Below are 10,803 nucleotides of genomic sequence, written 5' to 3'. Positions count from 1 at the left end.
GGGGGGGGAGGGCTGGCTCACTTTGGGTAGACCGACTGAAAATGTTTAACGTTTAAAATTCTGAAATGCTAACTGGCTTCAGGGGATGGAAAACGAAGAGACTGGGCCACACATTCCTGGCCCTGAAGGCCTCTGGACAGGACAGCGACAGGGAGGATGCCATTTGCCCGGCCCCCCAGGACAAGCTGTGGGGCTCACTTACCAGGGCGCCAGCTCCTGTAGGGCCGGGGCTTTTAAGATCTCTCCCCTCCGGACTTTGGTGAGTCTCCTCTGACCCCCGGGTCACAAGGATTCGGAAGTGCTGCTGCCCGGCATTTTGATCTTGCTGGATCTTAAACATACAGCCTTGGCCCTGGGACGTCCTCTCCACACAATTAGCCGCGCGGCTCTCGGGTCCCCGGCTGCTGCAGGCCGGCCCCTCAGAGGGGCTCTGCCCTTCGGTCGGGCTTAGCCGCTCCATTCTGGGCTGGGTGGGATATGAGGTGCTCCTCTCCAGCCGAATGCGGGGGTACCTCACCAACCGATCACCCTTGGTGCCAGTGAACCCAAAGTTATAGTCACCCCCGGGACCCTGGAGGCCTGGTGGGGGCTGCTGCAACTGGAAGATGAAGCACCGCTTCCCGGAGCTCCCAGAAGCATCCGGAACGTGCTGCAGGGACCAGCGCCGTGGCTCAGCAGACTCTGACCCCAAAGGCATCAGCCTCACGTGGTGTGTGTCCACGCTGGATGCCCGGTGCTGGATCCTGACTCCGCTGATGTTCAGGCCTGGGGGGCTTTCGCGGCCAGCCATGCCCACGGTGGATGGGACCTCAGTGTCCTCCGGGGTGGTCTCGACAGGCGCGGCACAGAACGCCCAGCGGCCACAAGGGCTGGTCCCATTGGCCTGGTGTCCTAAGGCCCGGGGTACTCGGGGAGGAGAGCTCTCGGGGCTGTCCCTCTCCGAGGTGTCCTGGGAGCTGCTCAGGGACGAGGACCTTCGCATGGGGCCAGCGCCGTCCTCCCGGAGGCCCGGGCACACGCAAGGCAGCGCGTCAGCCAGCCCATCGGGAGGTGTGCAGTCATCGGCGAGGCCGTCCTGGGCCTTGCGCTGCAGGGAGATCTGCACCGACGAGCTGCGGGTAGGGCGCGCCTCCAGGCTGTTGAGGAGCTGCGGGATGAACATGGACGTGCTCCGCTTGAGGGAGCCCACGCCGCCCGGCTGGCCACCACCACCTCTGCCACTGCCGCCGCCGCCGCCACCACACTCGCTGCCACCATTTTGAGCACACGGGTGCGGGCCGCTGCGCCGGGGCAGCGTGTGGAAGGCCATGCAGAAGTCGTCCTCTCGCTCCCGGTCCAGGATCTCCGATTCAGGGGCCGTGTTGCTCCGACTGGAGCCAAAATGAAACCGAAGCCGATGGGCCATGGCACACAGGGGGGCCGGCAGGGAGAGGGGGGGCGGCAACAGCGGCCCCAGCACTGCCAGAAGTCAAACCCCAAAGACATCAACTCCAAGAAAAAGTGTCCCATCTGCCAAACCGTTAGCACTGCGGCAGCGGGAGCGACAGATAGCAGAAATAACCCAAGTGGCGAGCGGCATTCCAGGCATGATTGGATAAGAGCAGTGCACGCACGTCTGCGCAGGGACTGAGGGTAGGATGGCCAGGGCCACATGACCGCGCGCTTCCTCCCCCCTCTCCCCCCATGCCAGCCCGTGGGCTTAGGCTTAGCCAGCTTCCCCCCTTCTCGCTCTCAGAGCAGCTTCCTTTTTTTTTTTAAACAGCAAGAGCCCGAAGCGGCACCTTCTCAGCTGCCGCTTTCCCATCAGACAAGAGTGGCCCCCGCAGGGAGCTCTCACAGCTGACCAGGGCAGCGCAGACGCCGGGCCTCGCTGCTATAAATCGAAAGCCCGTCGTCCTACAAGCACGCCGGCCAGCGCCGCCACGCCGTCGCCCAGGCAGGCCAGGGGGTCATGCCTGCAGCCCACACAGCCTGGGGTCCCACCCTCCCTGGCCCCTTGCCCAAGTATACCATGGAAAGGGGTTTAGGTGTCCACATAACACTGTCACAGCATCGGATGTTAGGATCAGCCTGTTATTTATGACATCACCACACGATCACGACGGAATTCAAACTCATAAAGCATGCTATAAATACGATTACACACCCCACACGATGCAGGCCAAGCCCCTCCGTGCTGAAACATCAGGCTCCCACCCCTGCTACCTTCTCATCTAGAAGGCATGTGTTTATAGACTCATATTGGCAGTGGGGGGTGGTGTCAAAACGTTTGTGGAAAAGAAGGAAGTGAAAGATAATGGAGTTTTCCCAGAATTTTTTTTTAGGCCCTTGTGTATCATGAGGTGGTCAAACATAGGTGTCGCACCCAAGATAAGGAACCCAGATGGGGAGGAAAAATTGATCCCTCCCTATACGCTGGATAAGGGGAAATAAACAAACCAAGCAAACACACCAAACACCCAACCACCACTGGCAAAACAAACACACACAAAGAAAACACTGAACCAAGTTGTGCATGTGATTTCTGTATGGATGGAATGTTTACCCGCAGCACTCTGCTGCCAGCCAATGCTGTCTAGAGCTAAGGGTCCAAGTGAGAAGCTAGCAATCTCATCACAGCTAGACACACACACCTGCCAGGGACCAGAGCAGACCAGAAACAAAGGGGAAAGTGCATCCCTAGAAACCAGCCACAGGTTTGAAGTACAAAGTCTGCTGTGTGCTTTACGAGCTTGCTGTCGTCAATGGTTCAGAAACGGTTTCTTACCAGAGAGACTTATTTAGGGCAGCGGTTCTCAACCTGTGGGTGGTGACCCTTTGAGGGGCGTCAAGTGACCCTTTCACATGGGTTGCCCGATTCATAACAGTATCAAAATTACAGTTATGGAGTAGCAGTGAAAATAATGTTATGGTTTGGGGGTCAGCAAAACATAAGGAACTGTATTAAAGGGTTGAGGCATTAGGAAGGTTGAGAACCACTGATTTAGGGGGAGAAGAAATGCAGGGTGTGGGGGAGTTCCAGGCATCAAAGTGTGACAAAAAAGTTTATGCTGAAGTTCTCAAAGCATGACTGTGTCAACAGCTCTGGAGTTGAGGGGGTGGGGTAGGGCAGAGGGTTAACCCTCTGTTTATATACACCGACACCCTCTTTCTAAAGGCTGGTGTGTCCAGTACCCCGGCTGACCAGCGAGAGGGAAATGGATGCTAGTTTGTTTAGTTGTTAAAACAACTAGTCTAGTTCCAGCGAGTCACATATTGTCTTAGCTGGATTAAGAATCCCACACCCTGGTTTCACAAGAGCCAGACTGCAGATGTCTTGGGGCAAAGCTAGGCGTGATCCTGGAGAACACCGTTTCAGAGAAAGCTTTCATTTACACAGGATTTCTCAAGCGCTCTGTACACAAACTGGAAGTCAAGTTGGGGGCTCCGGGCGGGGTAAAGCCTTCAACAAAAGTTGTCATTTAGGTAGCAGAAATGGGAAAATCCGTGTGTGTGTGTGTGTGTGTGTGTGTGTGTGTGTGTGTGTCCCCGTGTGTTCTCATAAGGAAAAATAATCAAATCGATTATTAAAACATCTCGCAAGAAAAGAAAACATCTGACGAGGCAATTCCTTCCTGTCTGATTGTACCTGGTCTGGAAGGAGTTCCCGTGCTCAAAGGGGAAGAATGAGTCTGTGGGTGCTTCTGGGGGGGTGCTTGTTACAACACTGGCTGCTGTCAAATTGACACAGTGTTCTTCAGGGTGAGAGAAGTATGCTAGAGAGTTTTTAAAAAGCAAGCCTCTACAGTTTCTTACTCAATATACGCAGAAAGCAACTTCGTGCATGGAAAGGCAACTGCTGTTCACTGCGATCTAGTAAATAAATAGTGTCCAAGGAACAATGTTGCACTCAAGGCAAAGGCTGCGGATCCACATACTTCCCCAGCCAAGGTGTCAGAATGGCAAGCTGGGGCGTGCTGGCTTTCTAACGTGGAGAAGAATGTAAAGCTTAGAGTGAGAGTGGCGCAGACGGCCAAGTTCTCGAGTAAACCGAAAAAACTCGAGCTATTCAACACTGAGAGGTTCCCATTGGCATCTGCAGGGGGTGGTGATAAGAAACACCCCCTTAACCAAACAGCTGAGCTACGTGCCTGGAAAGGTAAATTTGAGTATAACAGATTGAACAAAGTTATCCTGTCACTTTGGAGATTAATTTAAAGGCTTGGAAGTAACACGATCGTGTTTCTTTTTGTAATAAAGACACACAGCTCAGAAGTACTGAATGTAGACACTCCACTGGAAAATGAAATGCCCTAGGCCAGATTCACTTCTGAAACCACGTTTTAAAAAGAAAAGGTCGGTTATGTTAAATATGCGTTTATGTACCAAAGTAAAAAACTACCGCTACAAAATCACTTAAACCAGTGGTTCTCAACCTTTCTAAGGCTGCAACCCTTTAATACAGTTCCTCATGTTGTGGTGATCTCCCCAACCATAAAATTATTTTTGTTGCTACTTCATCACTGTCATTTTGCTACTGTGATGAATCGGGTGAACCCTGTGAAAAGGTCATTCGACCCCCAAAGGGGTCACGACCCACAGGTTGAGAACCGCTGACTTAAACCATTAAACAAAGTCTCAAAACGTATGTAGCTGAACGTGACCTAGCCTCCCAACTAGGTCTGTATTCAGTACTCTCCTATTTACGCCACTTTGCATCCTTTATTGACCCAGAGTGTGCTCCTTTTCAATGCTAGGAGTTTGGGGAATTCAAAATGTCTGAAAGGCAAGATGAAGCCCGAGCTACTCTTGGAGAAGGAGCAGGTGCAAGGTCGTGATGGAAAAAACAATTCTTGGGGCACCTTTCCTGGCCCTGTTCACACCAACGGTGTTTTCAATTTTTTGAAAACTTCATTAGAAGTCCCTGTGGGACTTGGAGAAAAATCTATCAAGATCAGCCCTTCAGCACAGGGGGGGAGAGAGCAAACAGAGAGCTGACCTCTGTTCCCGCAGATCCTTCTAGAAGCCACGGAAGACACCCATCCACTGACTACGGACACGTTTGTACCTGTCTCACGTGGAATAGACCGGTGTGTATATGAACTGAAGCCCAGTAAGTAGCAAGACTTTCTGAGCTGCCCCCTTGGAGTCAGACCGGACGTTAGCTGGGAGCAGTCCTCTAACTGTGGCACATCTCGAGTTCTTTAGCGGCGCTTTCTAAGACTCTCCTCCCTTGAGGAACTACTGCTTTTTAAAACACAGCTTAATTCTACCTGCTAAATATAGATTCACTTTTTGCTGCCTACTGTTAATTAGATTTCTGTTTCCCCAGAGAGAACTGCTGTGGATCCGGTCTGGATCCAGGTACGGTCTTGCAGCCTAGCTTATATTTTCAAACCTGCAAGATGTGTTTACAAGGACCGAGGGCCTCTTTACAGATCAGCCTACTGTTCTGTATTCCCAACATCAAAGCGTGACCGTACGGCCTAATACTATCGCTGGTGACCTCCATCAACATTTACTGAGACACACACACACAGGGTCTCTGTCCTAGCAACACAAGAAATATTTGTTAGAATTATGAACGTTAAGCTAACAGTGAGACATACAGGCGGATCCTCCTTGGGCAGATACACTATCAGAAGTAAACGAGAATTTTAAAGAGGTGCTAGAAAATCAATTACTTTTTTTAAATGAGGCTAGCTTAAAAAAACAACAACACACAAACAAAAAACTTTTGTCTACTTACCAATCTGTTTTCATCAAATACTTCAAAAAGGAGCCTGTGATTAGATGGGTTTACCTACAAAGGACATAGACAATATTTCAAATGAACAGAGTCATTCAAAGGGTGGAATAAGGGGCAAGAAAGCAGAACAGTGTTTTCTAAGGCAGCCACCTCACTTGTCCAGTGTGAACGTGTTGTCTGCCCTTCTGGAAGTCTACCTCTAAAAACACGAACTGCTCAGGTAAGCACATCCAAAGGAAAGACTCATAGCTGCCTTTTCTGACATAAGTTCCTGAATCTCCTCTGCTAACAGGCATCCCAGAGCCACAGCTTCACAAAGGCCTACGGCTTGTGGGGACCAGGGACGTCAATCCCATGTGACAACAGAGAATTGAACCAGAGAGTGTTCCAGACTCGAACCTTTTCTAGGCTGTAATCTTTACGGAAGTTGACAGCAAGGTCTTTGTTCCATACAGTTGTTGGAACTGCCAACCTCTTGGTTAGCAGCCTAATGCGTAACTATTAGGCCACCGGGGCTCCCTCACTAGGGTCTACACCTGAGGAAATCCCTTAGCCCCGGTAACAAGAATGAGGGGAAAGAATCTCATAGAAGCAACAGCAACTTACCATGTTCTTACTAGGCACTGTTGCCTGGTTGAATATTAAAATCCCATTGTTTTGTATTCCTGAAAGCAGTCCTGTGATGGATCTTAACCCCAGTGGGCTGAATGAACTTGTTCAAAGATCCCATAGCTTGTGGACAGGACAATCGGGACCTGGACTGGGTGTGGGCTCCTTGCCCTTCGCGAGCCCCAGCCCTGGCCCATTGGAAGGACAAAGAGATAAGGGCAGTCCTCCTCAGCATGAGACCACCCTCAGAACTGGGCTTTCAGGGCTTTTTGTCAAACTAAGCAAAAGCTCAGCAGAATGAGCCTTAGCGCCCTGGAGCCTCAAGTACTTACCAACCAGGAGGGAGACAAGGTGCTGTGGAGCGGGGTGCTTTCATACCATCCTAAGTAAATCCCACCGAGTGGGGCGGCTGGGGGTGGGGGTGGGGGTGGTAAGTGTTGAGTTGATACCTGCCTGCTTAGTGGTTAAAAAACAAAACAACTGCAGGAGAACATGAGGCTATCTGTCTCATAAGATTTTACTGTCTCTAAAAACCTTAAGGGGAGGCTAGGTGGGATGACTGTGAGCTGCCACTGATAGCAGTAGGTACCGTATATACTCGTGTATAAGCCGAGTTTCCAGCACATTTTTAATGCGGCTTTTGTGCTAAAATTAGGTGCCTCGGTTGATATTCGGGTCGGCTTATACTCGAGTATATATGTAAGTTCTCCAAGGAGTCCCCAGTGGAGGAAATCAAGAGGTGGGAGTCTCCCTTAAAAGAAAGGCCTGGCGAACTTGTTTTTAAAGTAATGAGCCACTGAAAACCTTAAGGAGTACAGTTCTATTCCAATGGACAAGAGGTCGCTAGGATTCGGGTCCCATGGTAAACCCTAGAAACAAGCTTCTCTCACTCGTGGAATATACTGAGGGAAATGGAGAGTGAGTGCTCGGGTAGCTTTTCTTGGGCCACAGCTGTTGTACAGGGTAGAGTCGGAGATGCAGCCCAGGTCTCCCCAGGAACCCAGGTCTAGGGATCAGGTTCAAGGTGGACAGCAGGGAAAAGTCACATTGGACGGCCACAAAACAGTGAGCACAGGACAGCTTGTGCCTATAGGCCATCCGTCTGCCCCGAGCCTCCAGGTACAGTAAGCAGATGGACGCTGCTTAGTGTCTGACCATCGGCTCTGCTGACCAATGTGCCCTGGGGTCTAGCAGGATCTGGCCCAGAGATCTGGCACTCAATAAAAGTTTGTAGAATGAAAAAATTTAAAGCACCTTTAAAAAGAGCCAATCAAAATAGAACTGTTAGTACATTGGCATCCAAGATTAGTGGAACACTATTTTGGGGGGAGGTAGGGGAGAGGATAGTCTAAAATTTACTTAAATTCTGGCCAAAGTGTTAAACTGAAAGACACCTTGAGCACTTTGGAAACTCACAAATGGAAAGTGGCATTTGAGAGTAAGCGCAGGGCCAAGTCACAGCTGGCTGGCCCCATTAGCTTCTCAGACCTTCATAGAGGACTTTAAAATGCTTTGAGTAGAGGTTGTCCATGGTCACCCCAAGTGCTGACACATCAGGGCCACATTACATCTCTGGACAGAGGAGAAAGCAGGTGTTGTGTACAGCAACCCAAGCTTGGAGCACGTAAAATTCTCTTCTGATGGAAAAGAAGAAAATGGGACCAGCTCTTAATGGCAGTATTGGTCTTTCCTTCCTCTCGGTTACGTAACTCAGCAGATAAATACCACCAGAATTTTTAGCACATGCACACACACATATATCTCAACCACCCCAAAAGTTCACTAAGCAGCAATCGCAGAGTGAATTCATAGAGTTCCGTTATTTCTACAAACAGCTGGTCTGGACAGAGGAAATACAAACGCTGGAGGAAGCCTTACCTAATTAGTGACATTTAAAGTGGGACACAAAGCTACACTCTACACATATACACTCACACTAAATATTCAATGGCAAAAGTTGGCTTGCCAATTGGAACCTAATGAGTGCTTTTTACGAGTCTTTTTTAATCACACAGCCTCTAAGTTTTATTCAATGTCTAAAAGTAGCTATAACCCAAGTCTTCTGGAAAAATATCCATACCATATATCCTAGGGAAAAAGCATGCTGTTATTTTACCTAATCTTTATTATTTATTTATTTTTCATTTTACCTACTTTTTAGAAGAAAAGTTTGAGTTGCAAAGATTCAACATAGCAGTTGGGGACACCGTTCTTCTGTTTACTTCCTGAAAATGCCCCAGATGAAATGAATACAGATTTTGTGGCAGGGTCCCTATGAGTGGGACCGGGACTCCATGGCGTGAGGTTTTTGGTTTTTGGTCATGGTGTAAGGAGCCCTCGTGGCACTGCAGTAAGTGCTCAGCTGTGAATTGAAAGGTGGGCAGTTCAAACCCAGCAGCTGCTCTGAGAGAGAACTATATGCCAGTCTGTGCCCGAGAAAGCCACTGGGACAGTGCTGCTGTGTGGCAGAGGATCACAGCCATGAGTTAGAACCACTCAGTGACAACCGGTACGGGTTTCAAAACAAACCCGCTGTCATCAACGTCGATTCCCATGTACAGTGACCACACAGCAGGACAGAACAGAACCGCCTCTGTGGGGTTCTGAGACTGTCCCTCTTTACAGGAACAGAGAGCCTCACCTTTGTCCCTCCGAGTGGCTGGTGGATTCGAACTGCAGACCAGTGAGTACCCCACGCCGGCCACCAGGACTTCTTGGTTGACTCACAGCATTTCAAAACAGGGGACACACTAAGATGCTGCCTGACTGTTTCTCCTCCTGTAAGAATTTCTCTATGCAAAACTAGTGGCAGCGTTCCGGCCCCACAAATCTCTCCTAAAACCTCAAACTCGTTATCAGCCGCAAAGAGCAAAAAGTGAAAAACTTACTCTAAAATAAAATTCTTCATTCCATTTGGGGTTCAGCGTCTGCAAGAGAGAAGATCTGTTGGTTACCACAGACAGCTTTACTGAGTTCACAGCTGCCAGCGCGACTAGAGGTCTATCTAGGTAGTCGTGTTTGTCCACACCTCTTTCTTGATAAAACAAAGAGTGATTTCCAAAATGACCCTTAGAGAAACCCTTAGCCAGTTATTCTATAAGCAAAGCGAGAAGGGGAGGGGGCTCGCATCCAAAGACAAGATTCATAAATAGATGTGAAACCATGAACTGCCTATATCGCCGGATGGAAAGTCATTGGGGACCCACCAAGGGCCATCCTGATGCAACCCGAAAAATGCCCTTCACGAGACAGACCGTGCGATGGGCACTCTGTTGAGAAAGAAATCAACTCTGTACACCTCCTCTTGCTTGCTACCGGCCTGCTCAGGAGAAGGACGGAGGCTCCTGTCGCCCTGATCAACACTGAACCTGAAGACCATTTCATGCAGAATCATTCTGACGGCCAGATTTCACCCGGACCAAGAAGAGAAGTCCACAACAAAGCCAAAAGACAACCCTTCCCACTCCCCAATATTACTTGGTTTAATATATATATATATATAGAGAGAGAGTCTTTAAATCAATGTATCTTTCGGTCCTGTCTGTATAAATGCATCCATGCATGCCTGCATCATTCTATCTCACTATCCATCTTCCCAAACACAGGCAGGGCACTTTGTCCTTGGTGTGGACAAAGGAGAGTCGGCCGACCCTTCTTCACAATTCAGATGAAGCATCTGCTAGGGAGGAAGGCAGACACAGACGTGTGTGTGTGTACATGAACTTGCACGTGCAAAATGCTCGGAAATAAGCACATCTCTTAAAAATCAGTAAGAAATGAGAAACAGGCTAAAGCCGTGACTGAAACCCCCCATCTCAGAGCAGCAATGGGTCTCTTGTAGCCAGAAGGATGCTGACCTGTATCAGCCCATTTCTTTTAACATAGCAGTTTCGGGGGATGGGGCCACAGGACAAGGACTAAGAAATGAACACAAAGCCCTGTAAGAAATGCAAACACAGACCCTGGACCACACTGAACTGGCATTGAAAACCCAGCACGATCTCCACCCACGAGTCAGCGCTGAATGGAAGCCCCAAATACCAAAGAGGTTACATATTTGCAGACATGCCTGGAGGAGGGGATGGCATAGGGTGGGTGGGAGGGGGACAGAGGAGCCGGGGGCCGGGGAGTAAGTGACCGCGCTGCAGGGTAAAAGGTGCTCCGCCCTGGGCACCGGCTTCACAGACATGCAGGAAGACAAAGGTGGGTGGATGGCAGCCAGGCGGCAAAAAAGAGAGGCAGCATGAGACCCCGTAGCAAATGCAGAATCCATCCCTGGCCACAGAGAGATGAGGATGAAGGCCGGGTGAGACATTCAATCACAGCACACAAATCCTACTAACCAGGAGGCTGGCAGGCAGGCGGCCACTGGTGGCAGAGCAGCTCCAGCTACGGAGCCACCACCTCGGGTGTGAAGCAGGGAGAGGGAGAAGGAGGAGGAGGAGGAGGAGGAAGAGGGGGAGGAG

General features: G+C 49.9%; 1 protein-coding gene across 10 annotated transcripts in view; it reads right to left on the bottom strand.

The window, feature by feature from the left end:
- Positions 1 to 10,803, bottom strand: part of NEDD4L (NEDD4 like E3 ubiquitin protein ligase) — a 208,066-nt gene that overhangs the window by 131,413 nt on the left and 65,850 nt on the right. For 4 of the 10 annotated variants that reach the window (XM_045296134.1, XM_045296135.1, XM_045296136.1 and 1 more), the window contains exon 1: positions 203 to 1,008. In XM_045296134.1, the coding sequence (XP_045152069.1) occupies positions 203 to 982 (780 nt within the window). In that variant the 5' untranslated portion in view covers positions 983 to 1,008. Of the gene's footprint in view, positions 1 to 202; positions 1,010 to 5,728; positions 5,783 to 9,225; positions 9,265 to 10,803 lie in introns of those variants that run through there. The other 6 variants (XM_004703012.2, XM_004703013.2, XM_045296138.1 and 3 more) reach the window with 3 other exon arrangements.

Source organism: Echinops telfairi, unplaced genomic scaffold (assembly GCF_000313985.2).
Source record: "Echinops telfairi isolate 266 unplaced genomic scaffold, ASM31398v2 ScPeMD7_7400;HRSCAF=8409, whole genome shotgun sequence".
Lineage (NCBI taxonomy): Eukaryota > Metazoa > Chordata > Mammalia > Afrosoricida > Tenrecidae > Echinops > Echinops telfairi.
Note: the sequence above shows the minus strand (reverse complement) of the source record. Positions and strands in the feature narration are given on the sequence as shown.